Here is a 25,539-nt window from a genome sequence, read left to right on the forward strand (position 1 = left end):
CGTCATCGCGCCTCTCGCCCGGCCGACTTCGTCATCGCGCCTCCGTTCCCGCCCAGCCGCGCTCGGCGCTGAGGTGGTGGTTGTGCGGCGGCGGCGGCGACGAGGAGTCAGTGTGTGCGGCGGCGGCGGCACTGGAGGAGTTGCTTTGGAACTGGTGGGTGACCGTGAGAGACAGAAGAACACTTCGACAGCGGATTCACCGGTAATAATGCAACGGGCGCGCCACCGTTGAGTGCACAACACGGACACATTTAGAGCTAGTCGTATACGCCAGGGAAAGGGGCCCTTCGGCCCAGCTCGCCCATGCCAACTCATCCAGCCTTGTCCAATATGCCCGCGTTTGGCCCCGCGTCCCTCCAAACCTTGTCCAAGTGGGAGAAGTGCCTGAGTTAGACGGTGGTGTGTGTGTGCGCCAAGGTTATCCTTTGGCCTTTGCATGTGTATGTATTTATATTATGGTATATGGACACACTGATACATCTGTTTTGTAGTAAATGCCTACTATGTTCTGTGTGCTGAAGCAAAGCAAGAATTTCATTGTCCTTATACAGGGACACATGACAATAAACTCACTTGAACTTGAGGTTCATGTAAGACGGCCTGGGACATTATACTTGGAAAGGAAGGACAAGCTGTATAAAGCTTAGTCCTTGCCCAGAGTAAGTTAAACCAAGCATTTAAAATCTGTCTCTGTCGTTCTTATGGCGAGTGTGAAGGTGTGTCTTGTATGTGCAAACTAGGACTACTGATTAATGTACTGATGCATGTGTTATGTATGTTCAAACTAGGACAACTGACTATAGACACACAAAGCTGGAGTAACTCAGCGGGACAGGCAACACCTCTGGAGAGGAATGGGTGACGTTTTGGGTCGAGACACTTCAGGCGTCTAAGAAGGGTCTAGACCCGAAACGTCACCCATTCCTTCTATCCAGAGATGCTGAGTTACTCAAGCTTTTTATGTCTATCTTCGGGTTGAACCAGCATCTGTAGTTCCTTCCTACACGTATGACAACTTATTAATATTCAAGATTCAAGAGAGTTTATTGTCATTTGTCCCAGATAGGACAATGGAATTCTTGCTTTGCTTCAGCACAACAGAATATAGTAGGCATAAATAAATACAGAACAGAACTGATCAGTGTGACCATATACCAATGAATATTACATGTGCCATGTATGTGCAAACTAGGACAACTAATTAATTTCTTGTCAGATATGTGTTATTCTTCAGTTTGAGTAATTGGACTGCTTGTTTCAATAACAATAAAACAGGATTGTGATCATAACCAGGCGTGCATATGCTCAGACCTCCCTTGGGTTATAGGATTGCATTCTTATTTCATCATGCAGCAATGAAAGCAACATCTGCAAACACTTTTGGATGGTAATTAGCTATGTACGCACTTGCATGTAATTCTTGTTGAACCATTCAATCAAGTTTATCAAGTAATGAAAGCCTATTAATCAAAATCAGTTTAAAATTTGTTTTAGAAGCATTAAATTATAGTTTTCTTTAAATTGTTTGGATTCAAGGCATCTATCACAAAATCTTTGGGGGGTTTTTTACTAAAAATGTTTAACCTTCTTGAGATGCTGCACAAACCTGGCGATGATATCCACAATTTAATTTTCATTGTAAAGCCACCGTTAATACTTTTGACATTTGCAGCATTACAGTCCGACAATCTGGCACCAATGTAAATGTTGTTGTACTGGCCAATATACTTAGACATAACTCGTCGTGAAAATCATTTCTCATCTTTCTTATCTATAATAGATTTTGACTGGCATTGGAGAACTATAAGGATAACTATAAGTACAAACTTGATTGAAATTGTTTTTTGTTTATTATTATCACGTGTACCAAGGCACAGTGAAAAGCTTTATAAGTGGTCATAAGTGACAGGAGCAGAATTAGGCCATTTGGCCCATCAAGTCCACTCCGCCATTCAGTCATGGTTGATCTATCTCTCCCTCCTAACCCCATTCCCCCTGACACCCGTACTAATCAAGAACTATCTCTCTCTGCATTTAAATTGACTTGACCTCCACAACCGTCTGTGGCAAAGAATTCCACAGATTCACCACCCTCTGACTAAATAAACTCCTCCTCATCTCCTTCCTAAAGGGACATCCTTTAATTCTGAGGCTAACACCTCTCGTCCTAGACTCTCCCACCAGTGGAAACATGTTTTTCACATCTAATGTTTTCACTATTTGGTAAGTTTCAATGAGGTCCCCCCTCATTCTTCTAAACTCTAGTGAGTGCAGGCCCAATGCCTTCAAACGCTCATCATATGTTAACCCACTCATTCCTGGAATCATTCTTGTAAACCTCGTCTGGACCCTCTCCAGAGCCAGCACATCCTTCCTCAGACATGGGGCCCAAAATTGCTCACAATACTCCAAATGCGGCCTGACCAGTGCCTTTATAGAGCCTCAGCATGACATCGCTATTTTTGTATTCTAACCCTCTTGGAATAAATGTTAACCTTGCGTTTGCCTTCCTTACTATTGATTCGACTTGCAAATTAACTTTTTGGGAATCCTGCACCAACACTCCCAAGTTCCATTGCACCTCAGATTTCTGGATTCCCTCCCCATTTAGAAAATAGCCTATGCCTTTATTCCTACTACCAAAATGCATGACTCTACACTTTGCTACACTATATAGCATCTCTCACTCTCCCAACCTGTCCAAGTCCTTCTGCAGAGTCGCTGCTTTCTCTACACTACCTGTCCCGAAGGGTTTCGGCCCGAAACGTTGCCTATTTCCTTCGCTTCATAGATGCTGCTGCACCCGCTGAGTTTCACCAGCATTTTTGTGTACCTCCATCTATTCTCCTATTCGTATCATCCACAAACTTGGCCACAAAGCCCACAATCCCGTCATCCAAATCATTAATATTGATCCAAATGATCAAATCATTTGTTTTGCTTGCTAGCTTATCAGATATAACTATACATAAATACAATCAAGTCAAACTCAAGTACAATAGGTAGAGCAAAGGAGAAGATACAGAGTACATAATATGGTAAGTCCAATGTCCACAATGGGGTAGTGGTGGATTGGATAGTACCCTAGCTTATTGAAGGGCTGTTGGCAGGCCTGATAACAGGGGAAGAAGCTGTTCCTGAGTCTGGTGGTGCGCACATTCAAGCGTCTGTACCTTCTGCTGGATGGGAGCATGGAGAAGAAGGAATGACTGGGATACAATACAATACAATACAATTTATCGTCATTTGAGCCTCAGTGAGGCTCAAACGAAATTCTGTTTCCACAGCCATACAAACAAAGACAATTCCTAGACGTACACACAATTTAATTCACACAAACATCCATCACAGTGGACCCACTGTGATGGAAGGCAAAGTCTTTTCTCTCCCCTGTTCTCCATGTCTCTCCCGATGTCCAAGCCCCAGGCGGGCGATGATAAGTCCCACGGCCATTTTAGGCCGTGCCGGGCGATTTACGGCCCCGCTCCTGGTCTAAAGGTCTCGAAGTTGGAGCCCCCGGCGGGCGCTGGAATATCCCACGGCCATGAAGCCGCGCCGGGCGATGTATGGCCCCGCTCCAGGTCGTTCCAACCTCGCGACACGGGCTGGAGAAATCGCATTGCGGGAGCTCCGGGAAGCGGTCTCTCTCTCCCCCCGGACCCGCGAGCTCCCGATGTTCCAGTCCACCGGACCTGCAGCTGCGTTGCTGGAGCCTCCGAGCCCCAGGAGTCGAGTCGCAGCAGCGAGTCACCACCGCTCCCCACGCTCTGAGGCCGGCCAGCCCCACGATGGTGAGTCCGCAGCTCCGCATTCTCCCGAGCCCCCGGGTCGTTCAGGTTGGAGGCCGCTCCACGGTGCTAGGCCCCAACGACAACGGAGACCCGACAGGGAAAAGGTCGGGTCTCCCAGACAGGGAAGAGATTTCAAACAGTTTCCCCCTGCCCCCATCCCCCCACATATACACATTTAAAACCAGTATTAAAAAACACCAACACTACATTTAACTAGACAAAAAAAGAAAAAAAAGACAGACAGGCTGTAGGGGCCGCTGCAACGGGTGAGTCGCGCCGCCAACTTTTGGACATTTAATAGATTAATATGTGGAGGTGATTGGTTCAGTGAGAATGTGGTCAAACTTTATAACTGGCACAGAGAACAATGTTCGATATATGTGCATTTAATCCCCCAAAAAGTGGATTAAATGCAATTCTGATTTACCCAGAATTTGTTACAACTAACTTTATTAGCTTTAAACTCTTTACAAACCATGTGCTCTCTGGAGAACAAACTGCAGAGTGGATTGTTATTCCACTTTATCGGAATAAGAAATGGGTGTTCATTTAAATCTTGTCCATTATTTAAGATATTGAGGGATTTGGCTGAGTGTCAGTGGGCTTGGGAGGAATCCGCCCCAGATATGAAAAATATCAGTTCATGCTTATATTTGCTGCTCTGTCTGAAATCTTCCCATTATAGTTGTTGGATGCAGATGAAGAGCAGGAAGCCTTGCTGTAACTTTATTATTCTCTCGCTCCCGTTTCCTCCCACATCCCGGAGAATGCAAATAGGTAGGCCAACTGTCCCTCGGCAAATTGCTCCTTGTGTGTAGGGAGTGGATGAGAAAGTGGGAGAACATAGAACTAGTGTGAACAAGTGATCGATGGTCGGCGTGGACTCGGTGGGCCGAAGAGTGTAGGAGTGTTTCCCTTATTCCTAACCAGTGTGAAGAAGAGTCACGACCCAAAACGTCACCCATTCCTTCTCTCCAGAGATGCTGCCTGACCCGCTGAGTTACTCCAGCATTTTGTGTCTACCTTCGGTGGTCCAAAGAGCCTGTCTCCATCTTGTGTCTTTCATTCGATCAATTCAATCAAAGTTCAACATACAAAGATAATAACGCATGTCTACCATAGTGCTTTACTTTGCTAATATAGCATTAATGATGACAAAGCAAGCCATAGCTTTTCAAGATTGAATTATTTAAAAAAATATTGATCCTTCGTAGTTTTTTCGAGGGGGTGAGCTGTAACAATTTTTATCATTGTGATGTCATTTTATTGAAAGGGGTTTTCACATCCGTCATTTCTCACACAAGTGTAGTGTGCTCCCAGGGAGTTTCCTGTTAACTCACTCACCCAAATATGTTTATCCGTTTGAAATTAAAGTGAGAATGGGTTGAAAAATTGATTTAAGATGGGTGCTTGCAACTCACGACTTGGTGTCAGCACTTTCTTTTAAGACCCCCGTCTACTTTCCCAGAATTTAGATGTCCTCCAGGGATAGAGAAGAGCAAGAAGATGAGCTGCTGGCCCTTGCCAGTATTTACGATGAGGATGAATTTAGGCGCGCAGAGTCCTCGCAGGGCGGAGAAATAAACGTCTGTTTGGAATTACCATCAAGCTTCAAAATATTTGTTTACGGTAAGTTGAAGCGCAGATTATTGTTTTAAAAAATCAATATGAATCCCAGGTAGGAAGTGCAGCAAATTTAGTTTTGGTTTAGTTTATTATTGTCATGTGTGCAGAGGCACAATGAAAAGTATTTGTTTGCATGCTATCCAGTGAAAGAATAGATTAAACATGAATATAATCAAGCTGTCCGCTTCTTATGCCCCCTTCGGTCATGGCTGACCATGGGTGTCTCCAGGGTGCTATTCCCTATATGGAGGACGCCTGTGCGTGACTTTGTTTAACGTGGGGAGACTCGTGCACAGACAGCCACCCCATGGTCCTTGACAGATCTGGGTCGGGATCCAGTGGCATGGAGTCCAAGACGACCGGAGACCCTTTTTTGCTGCAGCCTTCATCCGCCTTCCCGTTGTGACGCTCCACTAAAGTCAGCCATCGTCCTCCGCCTGTTCCACTGTTGGGGTCTTGGTTGGATTACTCTTTGTCAGAGACCTCCCCGTCGACCTTACCACCATGGGTGGCCCTACCAGGAGCATAGCTCCAGACGGCATCGCTTTCAGGATCTCAGGACCACACAAGCTTCTCCACCACGATAAGGTGACAATCCACAGATTGTCCACAATGCACAGATAAAGGTATAAATGGTGCACCATTTAATGCAAGATATAACAGTGAAGTCCAATAAAGTCTTGTTTAAAGATAGTTCAGTGGTCTCCAATGAGGTAGATGAGAAGTCAGGACCACTCTCCACAGCATTACTCCTGCATGTTTGTTGTTTGAGGAAAGATTAAGCAGGTGGGTCCTTTGATCCCTTGAGTTCAGAAGAGCGAGAGGTGAGCACATTGATAAAATATTTCAGAACTTCACAGGGATGATGTTTCTCCTGGTTACCGTGTCTAAGAAACAGCCATTCAGATCCAGTTCAAGTTCAAATGAGTTTATTGTCATGTGTCCCTGTATAGGACAATGAAATTCTTGCTTTGCTTCAGCACACAGAACATAGTAGGCATTTACTACAAAACAGATAAGTGTGTCCATATACCATAATATAAATATATACACACATGAATAAATAAACTGATAAAGTGAAAATAACTGATAGTGGGTTATTAATAATCAGAGTTTTGTCCGAGCCAGGTTTAATAGCCTGATGGCTGTGGGGAAGTAGCTATTCCTGAACCTGGTTGTTGCAGTCTTCAGGCTCCTTCTACCTGAAGGTAGCAGGGAGATGAGTGTGTGGCCAGGATAGTGTGGGTCTTTGATGATACTGCCAGCTTTTTTGAGGCAGCGACTGCGATAAATCCCCTCGCGATAAAATCAGAAGTTTCATCGCCAAAATAGTGATGAATCTTTGAGATTCACTGTGCAAGGCGGCAGTAGAGGCACCATTGCCCAATATATTTGCAGCGGATCAATAGAATTTTAGATATTGAAGGAATCAAGGGATATAGGGACAGTGTAGGAAATTGGTGCTGAGGTAGAAGATGTGCCACAATCTAATAAAGGACGGCACTATGGTGCAGCTGCTAGGACTGCTGTCTCACAGTGCCAGAGACCCGCATTTCATCCTGACTTTGATACTGTTGTCAGTATGGAGTTTGCATGTTCTCCCTGTGACCCCATGGGTTTCGTCCACCTACTCTGGTTTCCTCCCACATCCCAAAGACGTGCGGTTTTGTACGTTAATCTGCCTCTGTAAACTGCTCCTAGTGTGTAGGGAGTGGATGAGATACTGGGATAACATAGACTTATTGTGAACAAGTGATCGATGGTCAGCGCAGACCTGGTGGGCCGAAGGGCTTGTTTCCATGTTGTATCGTGAGAACCAAACACTAATTGAATGGTGGAGTAGGCATGAAGGACTGAATGATTGACTCCTATGATTTCTGGTGCTCTTATAAGATTGATTACCAAAATTACAACAAAATGTTAACCACTAACGTTCTTCTCTTGGTGCAAGGCGATGAAAAGCAGAATAAGGAGGATCTGATTGAATATATAGTTTCCTTTCTGCCCCCTCTTGTGCTGAACTTTGATCTTCCACCGGATTATCCATCGTGTTCTCCTCCCAAGTATACCTTGAGCTGCAAGTGGCTTTTCCGAGCCCAGGTTTGTGACTCATTCTTATTTCCTGTAATATTATATTTCAACATTATGTGGGAGCATTATGGACGGGAGATAATAATCATCAGGGTAGACTTTGGCATATGTTACTAGGGCAAACAACTGTTTTGTGTTGTAGTTTCAAGGTAATCTGCAGAGCCCTTAGAGAGGATAGACACAAAAAGCTGGTGTAACTCAGCGGGACAGGCAGCATCTCTGGAGAGAAGGAATGGGTGATGTATCGGGTCGAGACCCTTCTTCAGACTGGTTAGGGATAAGAGAAACGAGAGATATAGACGGTGATGTGGAGAGATAAAGAACAATGAATGAAAGATATGCAAAAAAGTAACGATGATAAATGAAACAGGCCATTGTAAGCTGTTTGTACAGTGAGAATGAGAAGCTAATATGACTTGGGTGGGGGAGGGATAGAGAGAGAGAGAGAGAGAGAATGCCGGGGTTTCCTGAAGTGAGAGAAATCAATATTCATACCACTGGACTGTAAGCTGCCCAAACAAAATATGGGATGCTGTTCCTCCAATTTGCGTTTAACCTCACTCTGACAATGGAGGAGATTGAGGACAGAAAGGTCTGTGTAAGAATGGGAGGGAGATTTAAAATGTCCAGCAACCGGGAGATCAGGTTGGTTCAAGCAAGCTGAGCGAAGTCTGCGTTTGGTCTTGCCGATGTATAAGAGTCCACATCTTAAACAACGGATACAGTAGATGAGGTTGGAGGAGGTGCAAGTGAACCTCTGCCTAACCTGAAAGGGCTGTCGGGGTCTCTGGACAGAGTCGAGGGAGGAGGTATAACGACAGGTGTTGCATCTTCTGCGACTCTTAGAGAAACCCTTAGAGAGGCTTGCTTATCACAAACTAAAGTCATACAGTGTTGAAACGGGTCCTTCAACCCAACTTGCCCACGCCGGCCAACATGCCCCATCTACACTAGTCCCACCTGCCTGTGTATGGCCCATATCCACCTAAACCTCTCCTATCCACGTATATGTGCGAATGTTTTTTAAACTTTGTGATAGTACCTGCCACAGCTACCTCCTCTGGCAGCTTGTTCCATACACATGCCACCCTTTGTGTGTGCATGTGGGGGGGGGAAAAGTACCTGCTCAGATTTCTATTAAATCTTTCCCCCCCCCCCCCCCCCCCATGTACTCTGATTCTTGATTCCCCTATCTATTCCTTTCCAGATGTTATACACCTCTACAAGATCACCCCTCATCCTCTTGTGCTCCAAGGAATAAAGTCCTAGCCTTCTCAACGTCTCACTATAGCTCAGGCCGTAACAAATTGTGAGGAATTTATTGATGCACATTGATTCTCCCTGTTCCTTTTTGGGAGAATTAGTCAGGGTAGGCAGTGGCTTTTAAAAATCTTGAAAACCGCGCATGCGCAGATTATTCTCTCCCCGGTGAGCTCTCAGTCAACTTTTTTTTTAAATCGTGGAAACCGCGCATACGCGGATTGTTCTCTCGACTTTTATCAAGTAATTTATCTTCAATAGGTACAAATCTCTTAATAAAGTATTTAAAAACATAGCTCAAAGAAATTTACTTACCATATTATTTGTACAGGAAATCCATTCTTCTCTCTTTGTTTCCTGTTGTACCAAGCTGTTTTAAATGTTCTAATTATTTTTGATCCTTTGCGCTGTTGAAGTTCTTTAAGTTCTGGCGTTGGCCTGCCATTTTCAATTATTTTGATCTTTTCCTCGTAAGTTTGCGTCGGGAAACTCTTCAGGTAATCACTATCCATCTTTGAAAAATGCGCCAAGAAACCTGCGCGTGCGCATGCGCGGTAGGCAGGTGCGCAGCGCACAGCGCAGCACATGCCCGCAGTCCACGGTGTAAAGGCAGAATTTCAGCTGCCTTTATGGACTGTTGCCACTGATGGCTTGAAGCACATGAGTAGCACATACTTCCGCGTTTAAAATGTACTGCGGATGAAAGGCATGGGAGATTTATGCCTCCCTAAGAGATCGATCTCTTAGGGAAGCATAATTCTCCCGTGCCTTTAGATCGATCTCTTAGGGAAGCCTAATTCTCCCGTGCCTTTAGATCGATCTCTTAGGGAAGCATAATTCTCCCGTGCCTTTACTATTTATGACCATTTTATATATATTTTATATATATAAAATAATTACCATTTTATAATTTTAGTCAGGGTAGGCACTGCCTACCTTGCCTACCCTGACGGCACGTGCCTGGTACAAACCATGCTGTGCTCATTGTAGTTCTGATAGCTCTGTACCTTATTCCACGTGTCATTTACTAACATCTCCCAACTTGTCTCCCAACAGCTCTCTGCACTTTGTACTTACCTGGATAAAATTTGGAAAGACAGTGGCAATTGTGTGGTGCTATTTTCATGGATGCAATTCTTAAAAGAAGAGACCCTCTCCTTTCTGTGCATTGAGTCACCATTGGAAATCCGAAGAGACGTTAAAGGAACATCTGAATGCATTTTCTCGAAGGGTAAGAAAGAGCTTGGATTGCCGGATAATGCCGAGTGTCCCCTTGACCCGAGGGCTATCCGGGATGTGGCCTCGTGGGGTAGCATCTTGCGTGAGATCTTGGATTTTGATCAGAAGCAGCAACAGCAAACTTTCAATGGCAAGGCGTTCACTTGTGGTGTATGCTTTTCTGAGAAGCTGGGGACTGACTGCACATACTTTAAGGAGTGTAAACACGTGTACTGTCGAGCCTGTATGAAGGAATATTTTGAGATTCAGATCCGAGATGGAAATGTTCAGTGCCTTAACTGTCCGGAGTCAGAGTGCGCTTCCATTGCTACACCAGCCCAAGTAAGATCGTCTGATTATTATCCTAATTTCATTTTTAGCAATATTTGAATTTATTTTTGAAAAAATAAATTATTCATTTATTTTGAATAATAACAACAGTAGAATGGAATTGGTCTGGTTGTCAATCCCTTCATACCTCTAGTTTCCCTCTCCTCTGACTGTCGAATGTTTACTCTGTTCAAGATGTCTACCGTTGTTGCCGCGTAGATATCCCACTGCAGCTTATCGAGAATTATCTTCTCCATCCTAACCACTTCACTGCTCGTACAACCACTGGCACTCTTCACTACGAGGTCTTTCACTAGCAGTGTGACCTGTAAAACAATGAATAAATAAGTTTAACCAGCACCTGCAGCTCCTTCTCTCAGTCTGAAGAAGGGTCCCGACCCGAAACGTCACCTATTCCTTCGCTCCAGAGATGCTGCCTGTCGCGCTGAGTTACTCCAGCATTTTGTGTCTACCTTCGGTGTAAACCAGCATCTGCAGTTGCTTCCGAAACATTCAACACACTATGAAATTCATAATGCTTGTATATATCTATCTCGGGCATAGTCCATCATCCTATAGTACGTCGGGCTTTTCCTAGAACACCTCCGCTGTTATCATCCAAGTATATATGTAACATTTGTAGTTGTGTAGAGAGGAACTGTAGATGCTGCTTTAAACCGAAGACGGACACGAAAGGCTGAAATAACTCAGCAGGTCAGGCAGCATCTCTGGAAAAAGGAATAAGTGACGTTTCAGGGTCTCGATCAGAAACATCACCTATTCCTTTTCCCCCAGAGATGATGCCTGATCCACTGGTTTACTCCAGCCTTTTGTGTCTAACATTTGCAGTTGATTGGTACAAATTCTGTCTTTAGATTTAGAGAGCAACAGTTTGGTACTCTACTGAAGAGTGGAGATTTTACATCTGCAAGTGCTCACAGGATGGTAATCAAAGACCTCAGAATTTTCCATTTTAGTTTCCAGAAAAAAATCCAGTAGCTTTTCTTGTTGTTGTATTATGGTTTTAGTTTCAGAGATGCAATGTGGGAACAGTCCCTTCAGTCCGCGGAGTCCGTGCTGACCATTGATCACCCTTGCACTAGTTCTTTCCTACACTCTGGGGACAATTAACAGAAGCCAATTAACCTACACCTTAACCTACAAACCTACACGTCTTGGGGAGGAAATATGGGAGGAAACCAGAGCACCTGGAGAAAACCCACGCGGTCATGTGCAAACTCCTTACATACAGCACCCATCGTCAGGATCGAACCCGGGTCTCTGGTGTTGTAAGGCAGCAACTCTGCTGATGTGCCACTGTGCCGCCCATATTGTATTATCAGTTCTTGCATCAATACACACATGACTCAGACACACTGCTGTTCATTTTTCTTCTTATGGTATTCAAATTTTTTAAATGTCTTGCCCTTATTAATCACTTTCTCTGTTTCATGACTGTCTGCCATATCAGTTTAAACCTTCTCTCACTCTGTTATCTAACCTCGCATTTCAGACGAGGGAGTAATAATTTAAGTGCAATTCTCTTTCAAAACCCTCTTCAATGCAATAAGAATGTCGATCAGTTCTGTGGCCTTGCCTGACTTACTCATTTCCCCCTTGTCAATTATCATTGAAAACAATTTCCCATTATAATCCTTTGTGATATTATTATTCAGTCTGGTGCTTCTCTTAATCGGCTGGTGATACCCTGAATGTATTTTATTGGTTTTAGTCACGTCAAGTCACATTTATTTATATAGCACATTTAAAAAACACCTCTCGTTGGCCAAAGTGCTTTACATTTGTTATAAGAATAGTATAAACAAACAAACTACATACATATATACATATAGCCCTCGCTCAGTGGACGTCAGGAAAGGCTTGGGAGTATAGATAAGATTTTAGTCTTGACTTAAAGGAGTCGATGGAGGGGGCAGTTCTGATGGGAAGGGGGATGCTGTTCCACATTCCAGGAGCTGCAACCGCAAAGGCAAAGGCGGTCGCCCCTAAGCTTATGCCTAGACTGCGGGATAGCCCCAAGATCTCAGAATCTTCCACCTGTACTATGATGCTTCCAATGTTAAGCAAGAACCATATCAGCTTTTTATTTAAAATTTATTTTGCATTTGTTTCTATTTATGATTTTTGCCTTTTTCTCTTGAAGGTGTACTTCAATACATTTAAACTATCCAGTGCTGTGCACCTCAGCACTATAGGTTGAAATCACATCAGGTTAATTTTTGTCCTGCTCGAACCACCAAACAAGCTTTGCCATTATTCAACAATGGAATTCTTTATGACAGTGTGCTAGTATGTTGGATGCGGAATGAATGAATGAATAAGTTTATTGGCCAAGTATTCACATACAAGGAATTTGCCTTGGTGCTCCGCCCGCAAGTGACAACATGACATACAGTGACAGTAATTAATGAAATTTTAAATGTAGGAGGCATGATTAAAGACATAACTATTTGAGAAATGATTAATCGGTTTTCTGATGATACAAAATTTTGTCACACTGGTGGTGAATTAGGAATCAAAGTATTCTGAAGGGCTTGTAGGTTAATTGGCCTCTGTAAATTGCCCCGAGTTTGTAGGGAGTGGATGAGAAAGTGGGATTACATAGAACTGGTGTGAATGGGCGATCGATGGTCAGTGTGGATCAGTGGGCCTTTCAATCAGTCAGTTCTTCAACGCCTTGCTACAGCTCTTGACCATGTTCGCCCCCCTCTCTCCCCCTCTCCACAGCACTTTATAATACAACGACAGGAGATACAACAATTGCTGTTTGACAATTTCTCCACCAACTCTCCAAGCGAAACAGCAATTTTCCAAGCTCTTTTCAATGTAATATCGCATGCTCTTTGCTCGTAGTATGGTCCATACATTGGGAAGCCAACACAGATAATAGCTTTGTTCTTTCTGCAGGCATGGCCTTGAATCTCCATTGTCTGCCACTTTAATTCTCCATTGATTTTGCACTGTAATCTCTTAACAACATATGGTTCCGGCAAAGCTCGCAATAGTTTAAGAAACACAATTTCATCTCTTTGAAAGTGCTCATAGCCTTCTGCCCACAGAATGATGTTCTTAACAGTTTTTCAGATAGAAATAACTTTATTTTCATTTGCGCCTTAATAAACATTTTTTCTTTATTGTGGTAATCTTTTTTACCTTGTACTTCCAATTTTTTAGACTTGAGAGATACAGAGCGTAAACAGACCTTTCGGCCCATAGAGTCTGCACCCACCAGCGATCACTTATTCTGCAATTTATCCTGCCTTCCACTCCACCTTAACCTCCCTCTCATCCCTGTATCTTAACATGGACATAAAGTGACACATGTGGCTTAATTAGTAGCCGTCTCAGCTGCAAGTCTGAAGGTTCTGTATTCTAGTTTGACACTGCTGTGCTGGGCGGTCAGTAGTGCTATTTTGTGGGTGTGACGTGTATCTTTGGATGTGACTTGCATATCTAAAATACGGTCCAGTCTGCTGCCTTAAGTGGACACAAAAGGACACAAAGAACAATTTTGAAGAACATGTAGGTATCCGCAATATTCAGACCAATATTGGTCCTCATCCACATCACTGAAACACATCAACTGGTCATTATCATGCCACAGTCATCAAACCTGCTGCTCTTTTCCTAAGGTAGACAAAAATGCTGGAGAAACTCAGCGGGTGAGGCAGCATCTATGGAGCGAAGGAAATAGGTGACGTTTTGGGTCGAAACCCTTCTTCAGACACTTTTCCTAAAGTACCCTGTGGCACACATTTCAAAAGTTGTTAATTGTCTGTAAAGTGTTTTGGAATACAGTGAAAGGTGGCAGATAAATGTGCCTGTTTTTTGTTTTGTTCCGATCCAAATGAAAACTAATCAACCTTAAAAATAAAACTCTGATCCTCACTTCAAAATGATTGTTCGACCAACTCAGTTTTTCCTGTTTAAAAAAAAAATAGTATTGATTGATTGAAGGATCAAAGCATGTATACAGGACCAAGCCCAACAAGTCCACACTGACCATTGATCACTTGTATGTATTAGTTCTATGTTATCCAATTTTACATCCACTTCCTACATGCTAGGGCCAGTTTATAGAGATCAATATATCTGCAAGCCTACATGTCTTCAGGATGTGGGAGGAAACTGGAGCACCCACAGGAAACCGATGTGGTCACGGGGAGAACATACAAACTTCACACAGAAAACGACTGAGATTGGGATCGAGCCCAGGTCCCTGGCGCAGTGAGGCAGCAGCTCTACCCGCTGCGCCACTGTGCCGCCCTTGCGCTACAGTGCCGCCCTTTATGTTGCATTCTATAATCCATGTTTATGAAAAAGATCCAAAAACGTGAAGGAGCAACTTGTGAGGTCTTAAATTTGAGTTTTACAAATGCCGCATCTTTGCAGGTCAAAGAGCTAGTCGAGGAGGAGATGTTTGCACGGTACGATCGCTTGCTCCTTCAGTCCACATTAGACCTCATGTCAGATGTGGCTTATTGCCCTCGTAGCGTTTGCAGGTCAGTGGTGTTGCTTGAGCCTGGCAGCACTATGGGCGTGTGTCCAGGATGTCGTTACGCGTTTTGTGCACTGTGCGAAATGGCCTACCATGGAATTTCCCCCTGTAAATTAAAGTCAGGTAAGAACATGCTTCCACTCAGCCTTTTTTTAAAAATCGTTATATTGCATGTAACATCTTAGTTTAGTTTATTACCACGTGTACAGAGGTACAGTGAAAAGCTTTTGTCGTGTGCTAACCAGTCAGTTGAAAGACAATACGTGATTACAATCGACCCATTCACAGTGCATCGATACATGATAAGGGAATAACGCTTAGTGCAAGATAAAGCCAGCAAAGTCCGATCAAGCATAGTCTGAGGGTCATCAAAGAGGTAGATAGTAGTTCAGCACTGCTCTCTGGTTGTGGTAGGATGATTCAGTTGCCTAATAACAGCTGGGAAGAAATCAGTTCCGACCTTGTTAAATTAAAATATGCAGACAGATACCAAATATAAAACGTTTTGAAGAATTAGTGAACTGTTTCAAACTAGTTTTTAGTAAGTAAGTACATTTTATTTATATAGCACGTTTAAATCAACTCGCGTTGAAACCAAAGTGCTTTACATAGAAGAAATAATTAAGTTTCCGTACATCCATAGAAAAAAAATAAAAACTATTTTAAACTACAGGTATTTAGTTTTTAAACTAAGGGGGAAAGGGATTTTCCCTGCCCCCTTCTACATGTTACTGCCCATTCACTATTACGTAATATTAAGTAATCACTATTTTCTATCAGCTGCTCAATGGGCCACATATTTAAAGAATTTTTGTTTTTAACTAGCATTAGAAAATATTCTTGTATTTCTTTTAAGAACAATAGCTTGGTGGCGCTACAATTAAATAAATTTATCACAGACTGTCTGGTTCACTATTGTGTAACCTATATTAAAACTATGTTGAAAACTGAATTGCAAACGGCAAACAAAGGGCTAGTAATACATCCTGACACAAGGAACTGCAGATACTAGTTTACAAAAAAACATTAACTCAGTGGGTCAGACAGAATCTCTGGGGAGTGTGGATGGGCAACGTTTTGGGTGGGGACCTTTATGATTGAGGTGGAGGCTGGACAAAGGCAGGCGAGTGATAGGTGGATACAGATGAGGGGGGTTTTGATTGGCAGATGTGTGGACAGATGCCAGATATAGGATGAACAGAAAAGGCTGCGAGACAAGGAGAGAAGAGTTGCAAAATGTGAAGCCAGAGGAAGTGAAGCTAGATGGAAGGGGACAGGAGAAGGGGAAAGGGAGTTTCAGAATAACATGCTTCCATCAGTGCACAATTTATAATTCATCAGAAATTACGCAGATACTGTCACGGCGTTCTTAAAAAACATTTGGTCAGGTATGTGGATAGGACAGGTTTAGAGGAATATAGGCCAAACACAGGCAAGTAGGACTGGTGTAAATGGGGCATGTTGGCCGGCGTGGGCAAGTTGGGCCAAAGGGGCCTGTTTCCACACCGTATAGCCCAATGACTCTAATTTGCTCTTGAAATTCATCTCTAGTGTTTTGGTAATTTTGAGCAAGAAAGAAATCAACAGAAGTTGTAATATTTTGTTCCTTGCAACTGCAACGTAAGAATGAGTAACAGGAAAATGAATTTCATAAAGAATAGGATTATTAAATAGTCATAAAGCATAGAAACAGGCTGTTCGGCCAAATGTTCCCATGGCGACCAACATGTCCCATCTATGCTAGTCCCACCTGCTTGGGGGGTGGGGTGGGGGGGTTTCTACCATCTCCATCCAATCTCAGGGGCAATAAAGAATTATTCATACAGTTATTCACATTTATCGAGGTATGGGAATAGAAATTTAATTTATGAGCTCCATATTTCTGAGTCTTTATTTGCCGTTTTCTTTCCAGAGAAACTTTCTGAGTTGCGGGACGAGTACTTGGCATCGGATGAATCTGGGCAAAAACTTTTAGAAAAGACATATGGTCGGCGAGTGATTGAAAAAGCAGTGGAGGAATTGTGCAGCCAGGATTGGCTGGAGAAGAACTCAAAGCCATGTCCACGCTGTGGCACAAACATACAGGTCAGTTGATCAGCCCACATACACTTACTGGATTTTCTTGCAACATAGTTGCGTTACTGGACTACGTCATTTTATGAACTTCTCTTTGTCCGTTGAATTTTAAAAGAATCTTTCAGGATCTTAAAAGCACCTCCAACTTTTGAAGAATTGGTGTGTAAATAGATTTTGCAATTTTTTTGTCATTGTGACAAATCTCCAGTTGGGAACAGAGTGGTACGGTGGCGCAGCGGCAGAGTTGCTCGCTGCCTTACAGTGCAAGAGACCCCGGTTCGATCCTGACTACGGGTGCTGTCTGTCAGAGTTGGTACATTCTCCCTGTGACCGGGTTTTCTCCGGTTTCCTCCCACATCCCAAAGACGTGCGGGTTTGGAGGTTAATTGGATTCTGTAAATTGTCCCTAGAGTATAGGATAGAACAATCGTATGGGTGATTGTTGGTCGCTGTGGACTTAGTGGGCCGAAGGACCTATTTCTACACTGTATCTCTAAAAACTAAACAAATTAAAACTCAATAGTTTAATAATTTTCCATTTCATTGGTTTGAATTAATAGACTGTTACATATTTAAAAATTTGCCTTCAAGATTTTTTTGATCAAGGATGAGCAATGTGAAAACAACAGCTTGTGACGACCTCTATAGAAGCTGCCTGACGATGAATATTTCCAGAATTTTCTGTTTTAATTCTGTATTAACAGTATCTGCAGATTCTCGAGAGAAATGGTCTGATTCTATTTAAAATGGATAAAAGTTGAAATAAATTGAAAGCAACATTTCCAAAGGTTTTTTTAAATAAAACTTCATTACAGCTGACCAATTTTTGGTCATTGGCTGGAATATATTTTCAGAATTTTCCTAGAGACACAGTTATTCTTTAGTTTGGAGATACAGGATGGAAACAGGCCCTTCGGCTCATCGAGTCCGTGCCGATTCATTGAGCACCCGTTCACACCAGTTCTATGTTATTTTTCGCATTCGCATTCACTCCGAACATACTGGGGCCAATTAACTTACAAACCTGCTCGTCTTTAGGATGTGGGAGGAAACCGGAGTACTTGGAGAAAACCCACATGGTCACAGGGAGAACGTACAAACTCCGTACAGACAGCACCCGTGATCGAACTCGGGTCTCTGGCATTGCAAGGCGGCAATCTACCACTGCACCACTGTGCTGTTCTTAAAGGTGTCATGCCATCTATAAAATGTTTGCTTACAATTCAATTACAATTCAAATCGCTGTCAAGAACTCACCATTACCAAATTTTGATTATTTTTTTTGTCCCTTTTGCATTGGGTTGCTGTAGTAAAGTGTTTTACCGCACTAGGGACTCAGGCTTTGTTTTATTTTGCATTGTATTGGGTTTTTATTTAATTACCTTTTTCCGTTTCTTTATTATATTGTCAAATGATATAACAGATACTTCAATCCTGCAGTTGTACTGGGACCTAGTGAGACCACACCTGGAGTATTGTCTGCAGTTTTGGTCTCCAAATTTGAGGAAGGACAGTCTTGCTATTGAGGGAGTGCAGCGTTGGTTCACAAGGTTAATTCCCGGGATGGTGGGACTGTCATATGCTGAGAGAATGGAGCAGCTGGGCTTGTACACTCTGGAATTTAGAAAGATGAGAGGGGATCTTATTGAAACATGTAAGATTATTAAGGGTTTGGATACACTAGAGGCAGGAAACAGGTTCCTGATGTTGGGGGAGTCCAGAACCAAGGGCCACAGTTTAAGAATATGGGATAAGCCATTTAGAATGGAGATGAGGAAACACTTTTTCACACTGAGAGTTGTGAGTCTGTGGAATTCTCTGCCTCAAATCCTTTTGCTATGAAACATATAAGATTACTAAGGGTTTGGACACTCTAGAGGCAGGAAACATGTTCCCAGTGTTGGGTGAGTCCAGAACCAGGGGCCACAGTTTAAGAATAAGGAGTAAGCCATTCAGAACGGAGATGAGGAAACACTTTTTCACACAGATAGTATTGAGTCTGTGGAATTCTCTGCCTCGGTGGAGGCCGGTTCTCTGGATACTTTCAAGAGAGAGCTTGATAGGGCTCTTAAAGATAGCAGTCAGGGGATATGAGGAGAAAGCAGGAACGGGGTACTGATTGTGGATGATCAGCCATGATCATGTTGAATCGCGGTGCTGGCTCAAAGGGCCGAATGGCCTGCTTCTGCACCTATTGTCTATAATATATTATTTGATGATGCCAGCGTCATCAAAAACCCACACTTGGCCACGCACTCATTTCACTCCTGCCATCGGGATGAAGGTACATGAGCTTGAAAACTACTGTTCAGGAACAGCTTCTTCCAAACAACCATCAGGCTATTGAAAACTACGAACGACAACTAAACTACGAACTGCCTTGATTGCACCAGGGGGTTCATAAGGTCATAATTAATAGGAGCCGAATTGGGCCATTTGGCCCATCAAGGTCTACTTGGTAACCTGCCCTCACCTCTGTCCACCTATCACTTGCCAGGCTTTGTTGTGCCCCCAACTTTATTGCCTTCCATTACACTGGGTGGCGCCAGCAATGGCTGCCTCGCCAGCAGTCTGTCAAGTCCCTTCTCTGTTTTTATTATTTTAAGTATGTTTTAAATGTGTGTTTCAATGTTTCTAGGTTAGGTTATGTGGGGGGAGGAGGGGGGGGGGGGGGGGGAATAGGGGGAAACTTATTTTCAGTCACTTACCTCGACGGAGATGTGACTTTCTCAGTGTCTCATCTCCGTGCCCCCCCCACGGCCTAACAACTGGATTGGTACGGCCCTTCCTGGAGGCTGGCCTATAAGGAGCTTCTAGCCGCAGGCGCGAAGCAGACTTTAACATCGCGGAGCTGCGATCCTTGCCGAGGAACGCCAGAAGAAGTGCTCCGACCGCGGGGCCTGTGGACTTTAACACCGTAAAGCCCGCTGTCACCGGTAAGAAGTGGCCGACTCGGGAGCTCCATGCCGCGGAGTGTTCCGATCCATCCCAACATCGGAGTTTCGATCATCCCGGCGCGAGGGTCTGAACATCGGACCGTCTAGCGGCGAACTGTGGAGGGTTCAAAGGCCCCTACCACGGGTGAACAAAGGAGGAAGATGACTGAACTTTATTGCCTTCCATCACAGTGAGGAATGTGGATTCCACTGTGGTGGATGTATGTTACATTTTATTTTATGTGTGTATTGTGTTTCTTTCACTTAGTATGGTAACTCAAATTTCACTGTACACTAATTGGTTAAGTGACAATAAATGCGAACTTGAACTTGAACCTAGCTTTCTCCCCCCCTACTACAATCGGCAGAATTAGGCTATTCGGCACATCGTCTGCTCCACCATTCAATCATGGCAGATCTATCTCTCCCTTCAAACCTCATTCTTCTGCCTTCTCCCCATAAACCCAGACACCCGTACTGATCAAGAATCAATCTATCTCTGCTTTAAAAATATCTGTTGAATTGGTCCCCACACCTTCTGTGGCAAAGAATTCCACAGATTCACCACCCTCTGACTAAAGAAGTTCCTTCTCATCTCCTTCCTAAAGGAAGGTCCTTTAATCTTGAGGCTTTGACCTCTAGATTCTCCCACTAGGGGAATCATCCTCTCCACATCCACTCTATCCAAGCCTTTCACTATTCAGTACGTTTCAATGAGGTTCCCACTTCATTCTTCTAAACTCCAGCGAGTACAGACCCAGTGCTGTCAAACACTCATCATAAGTTAACCCATACATTCCTGGGATCATTCTTGTAAACTGGACCCTCTACAGGGCCAGCACATCCTTCCTCGGATATGAGGAAGACAGGTTGTTTTTGTCCTTGCACTATATTTTTCTTTTTTGTATATTAAAGTTATTTTTGTGGTTCATAATGCTGTCCACCGATTACTATGTTGACATATTTTGTTGTGCTGCAGCTACTTAAAAAGAATTTAAAATAAGTTAAGTGCTCCATTTCGGAACGTATGACAATAAAACACTTGTGACTCGTATGTCTTTCCAGAAGATGAATGGATGCAATAAGATGACTTGCACGGGCTGTAAACACTACTTCTGTTGGCTTTGCATTTGTCCACTACCAAGACTGGATCCATATGGACATTTCAGTAATTCCAACTCACCGTGTTTCAATGGGTAAGTTTCCTTCCGTATTAATAATGCGACTTTCATTGTCAATTCTAGAAGCTTGCGGTATTAGTTAGTGGCTGATTTGTTTAGAAGACAGAGATTGAATTGAATACCTTTATTGTCATTCAGACCTTACGGTCTGAACGAAATTTCGTGCCTGCAGTCATACATACAATCATACAATAATAAACAACAATAAACACAAATTAACACCACCACAGTGTATCCTCCAAGCACCTCCTCACTGTGGTGGAGGCAAAAATCTTAGGGTTACTGTCTCTTCCCTCCTCTTCTCCCTCTGCGCTGAGGCGTTTCCCCACCGGGCGATGGCACAACAGTCCCGCGGCTCACCGAACCCCGAAAACGGGCCGGTTCAAACACCGCGGCCCGGGGGTGGTCGAAACTGCCGCCCTCCAGTCCAGCACACGCAGCCGCTGGCCCGCGGCTGAACCGAGATGACAGAGATCTTTATTGAACACAAAATACAGTACACAGCAGGTCCTATAAGTCTTATGAAGATGTGCAAGCGTGCAAGAAATATGATTATTAGTTTAGTTTATTATTGTCACGTGTACCGAGGTACAGTGAAAAGCTTTTGTTGCGTGCTATCCAGTCAGGGGAAAGACAACACATGATTACAATCGAGCCATTTGCAGTGTATAGATACATGATAAGAGAATAAGGTAAAGCCATCAAAGTCTGATCAAGGATAGTCTGTATAATTATTATATTAATATTTCAACAATCTTTTATTGTATTAACATAGAAACATAGAAAATAGGTGCAGGTGTAGGCCATTCGGCCCTTCGATCCTGCACCGCCATTCAATATGATCATGGCTGATCATCCAACTCAGTATCCCATACCTGCCTTCTCTCCATACCCCCTGATCCCTTTAGCCACAAGGGCCACATCTAACTCCCTCTTAAATATAGCCAATGAACTGGCCTCAACTACCTTCTGTGGCAGAGAATTCCACAGATTCACCACTCTCTGTGTAAAAAATGATTTTCTCATCTCGGTCCTAAAAGACTTCCTTCTTACCCTTAAACTGTGACCCCTTGTTCTGGACTTCCCCAACATTGGGAATAATCTTCCTGCATCTAGCCTGTCCAACCTCTTAAGAATTTTGTAAGTTTCTATAAGATCCCCCCTCAATCTTCTAAATTCTAGCGAGTACAAACCGAGTCTATCCAGTCTTTCTTCATATGAAAGTCCTGACATCCCAGGAATCAGTCTGGTGAACCTTCTCTGTACTCCCTCTATGGCAAGAATGTCTTTCCTCAGATTAGGAGACCAAAACTGTACGCAATACTCCAGGTGTGGTCTCACCTATATTTCAACAGTCTTTTTACACATCAGAAAAGTAGTGCCCTTGCATTTAGATGTTTTTCATCACCCTTATTCCTTATGGGAGTTGTAATATATTGTATAATACTAGAAACAATATGGGATATTTTGAGAAAGGGATAGCATTTGCTTCGGCAGGGATGTAAGCAATTCAAAGGTAGTGGGACAAGAAAGAATTCAGGAGGATAAGATGTGAGAATGAATGGTGATCTGGAATTGGAATGCGGTTAAAGATGTAATTTAAAACCCCAAGTACCATCCTTTATAACCATCCTTTATAACTTAGGGGTCTGAAAGTGCATTACAGCTAATGAAAGGTAGACAAAAATGCTGGAGAAACTCAGCTGGTGAGGCACCATCTATGGAGCGAAGGAATAGGTGACGTTTCGGGTTGAGACCCTTCTTCAGACAGCTACTGAAGTACTTTTGATGGATGGATAGCAAGATATAGCATGGATTCAGGCCTTTGCCCCACCCCATCTAGAATCAGAATCAGAATCAGAATGCTTTATTGTCATTGCATGTGTCACATACAACGAGATTACTGTGTCTCTCCATTTAAAAGAACTTCAAACATTCACATACTCATACCTTTTACACTCCCTCCCTCCCCAAACCCACCCATGGATTCACATTTACATAAATTAACACTCTCTCCCACCCCCCCTCCTTCCCCATAACCCGCTCCCGAGATCTATCACCCGTTCACACAAGTTCTATGTCAGCCCACTTTCACATCGACTCCCTGTACACTCGGGGCAATTTAGAGGCCAATTCACCTAAAAATCTGCATGTCTTTGGGATAATGGGAGAAAGCCGGAGCAAACCCAAGCAATCACAAGGAGAACATGCAAACTTCATACAGTCAGCATCTGAGATCAGGATCGAGCCTGGGTCGCTAGTGCTGTGAGGCAGCAACTCTACCAGCTGTGCCACAATGCCACCACACTTTATGTGTAATAACTTTAGTAAATTAATAAATGCAGCAGCCAGTTTGCATAGAGAAAGCTCTCCCAAACAGCAATGTAATCATCACCAGGTAACCAGTTTTAGAAGAGTTTTAGAGTTCTTGACCCTAAACATCACCTATTCCATTTCTCCAGAGATGCTGCCTGACCTGCTGAGTTACTCCAGCTTTTTGTGTTTATAACCAGTTTTAGTCGTGTTTATTGTGGGATAAGTAGAACACACCCCCATCTTTTCAAAATAAAGTATTTCACATCCGCCAGTCTTCCAACACTGGAAGTGCTGGCTCTGGAGCGGGTCCAGAGGAGGCTTACAAGAATGATCCCAGAAATGAGTAGGTTAACCTATGATGAGCGTTTGTCGGCACTGGGCCTGTACTCGCTGGAGTTTAGAAGAATCAGGGGGGACCTCATTGAAACATACAGAATAGTGAAAGGCTTGGATAGAGTGGATGTGGAGAGGATGTTTCCACTAATGGGAGAGTCTATGACTTGAGATCATAGCCTTAGAATTAAAGGACGTTCTTTTCGGAAGGTGATGAGGAGACATTTCTTTAGTAAGAGGGTGGTGAATCTGTGGAATTCTTTGGCACTGAAGGCTGTAGAGGCCAGGTCAGTGGATATTTATAAGGCAGAGATAGATAGATTCTTGATTAGTACGGGTGTCAGAGGTTATGGGGAGAAGGCAGGAGAATGGGGTTAGGAGGGAGAGATAGATCAGCCATGATTGAATGGTGGAGTAGACTTGATGGGTCGAATGGCCTAATTCTACTCCTGTCACTTATGACCTTATGACAGGTCTCTTTATAATGACACTACTTCCAACAGCGAAGTCTATACTGGAACCGTGGCAGAGTGGAAATCTTTGTTTTCTGCTGATCACACCACTGTGGAATGACTTGCGCAACCTTTGAGCCTTTAGTAGTGAATGCTATCTACTGAACCACAGCTAACTGTCGCGAACCGTGCGTTCCAAGAATATAACTGTTTTGTTTATCTTGTAGGCTTTTCCAAGGTATCGAGGTTGACGAAGACTTGCTGAGTGATGAAGATGACGAAGACATTTTTTTGTAGTTTTCTGACGTTTGCCGAAGATTTATCATTACACAAAGCTTCTGTGTTAAGCATTTGAAACTGGCAAGTCGCTTTCACTTCCAGCCTAATCAATTGTGGTCAAGATATCTCTCAGTGGCCGTCATATTAACTACACTGAAATGTCTAGATCATAATTTGAATTATTATTTTTCAGCTTTCAAGCATATGAAGTGGAAAACAGGCAGGCAAGTTTGAGGCAAAATCATGTTCTAGCATTGAGTGGAAACCAGTTGGTGGAAATCATTAGTTGAAAGCTGTTCCTGGGAGCCATTTTCAGAGGCAATTAACGGCAAAAAAATGATGATCAGTTTTTAATTCCAGTTTTGTTTTCCACTATACCAATACCTCCCCCCAGAAAACTCTTTGAGAAAATCATAAATCTTCACGTAACACTCAGATTGCCAAATTGCTATTGTGGACTTATTTTTGTGGCCTTTGATTTATTGGCCAGGACATTGATGGCAAAAGATAGACACAAAAAGCTAGAGTAAATCAGCGGGTCGGGCAGCATCTCTGGAGAGAAGGAATAGATGACGTCTCGGGTCGAGGTCCTTCTTCAGTCGGAAGAAGTGTCTCGACCCAAAACATCACCTGTTCCCATTTCTCCAGAGATGCTGCCTGACCCGCTGAGTTACTCCAGCTTTTAGTGTCTTATCTTCAGTTTCAACCAGCATCTGCAGTTCCTTTCTTTCTGCACATTGATGATAAAATGTTATCTTGATGCGATGCCTAATTATGAAGTTTTGAAAATTAATCTTGGCTCAGAAATGTGGTTGGAGATGGTGTGGGAAACAAATTTGTGTGGGGATGTTTTATTGAAATGGATTTGGTTTTAGTACTGAAGTTGGATCGATTTTATTCCAGTCCTGATGTTTCTATGTCTCACTTATAGCAATGGTTTGTAAAGAGCATAGGAAAAAAAACAAATGAGACAATGAAATAGAATGATTAGAAAGAAGTTGCCCTTAGTTCAGCGATTCTTCGCACTTCCTTTAACGTCTGAGGCACCACTTATCACCTACTGCAAAACAATAGCAACCCTCAAATTTTAAGCCATTTGGCAGCTGCACTTCTACGAGATGACCTAAGCAA

General features: G+C 43.2%; 1 protein-coding gene across 2 annotated transcripts; it reads left to right on the top strand.

The window, feature by feature from the left end:
- Positions 1 to 43: 43 nt before the first annotated feature.
- Positions 44 to 24,895, top strand: rnf14 (ring finger protein 14). 2 transcript variants are annotated; one of them, XM_033029230.1, is made up of 8 exons: positions 44 to 202; positions 5,260 to 5,420; positions 7,369 to 7,517; positions 9,825 to 10,328; positions 14,730 to 14,958; positions 16,748 to 16,920; positions 20,913 to 21,043; positions 24,357 to 24,895. In XM_033029230.1, exons 2-8 carry the CDS (start codon positions 5,267 to 5,269, stop codon positions 24,424 to 24,426), a joined length of 1,410 nt encoding a protein of 469 aa, XP_032885121.1. In that variant the 5' UTR covers positions 44 to 202; positions 5,260 to 5,266; the 3' UTR covers positions 24,427 to 24,895. The 2 variants fall into 2 exon arrangements, with proteins under 2 accessions (XP_032885121.1, XP_032885122.1); XM_033029231.1 differs by lacking the exon at positions 44 to 202 and adding an exon at positions 4,767 to 4,819.
- Positions 24,896 to 25,539: the final 644 nt, after the last annotated feature.

The sequence above is a fragment of the Amblyraja radiata genome, chromosome 11 (assembly GCF_010909765.2).
Source record: "Amblyraja radiata isolate CabotCenter1 chromosome 11, sAmbRad1.1.pri, whole genome shotgun sequence".
NCBI classification, from domain to species: domain Eukaryota; kingdom Metazoa; phylum Chordata; class Chondrichthyes; order Rajiformes; family Rajidae; genus Amblyraja; species Amblyraja radiata.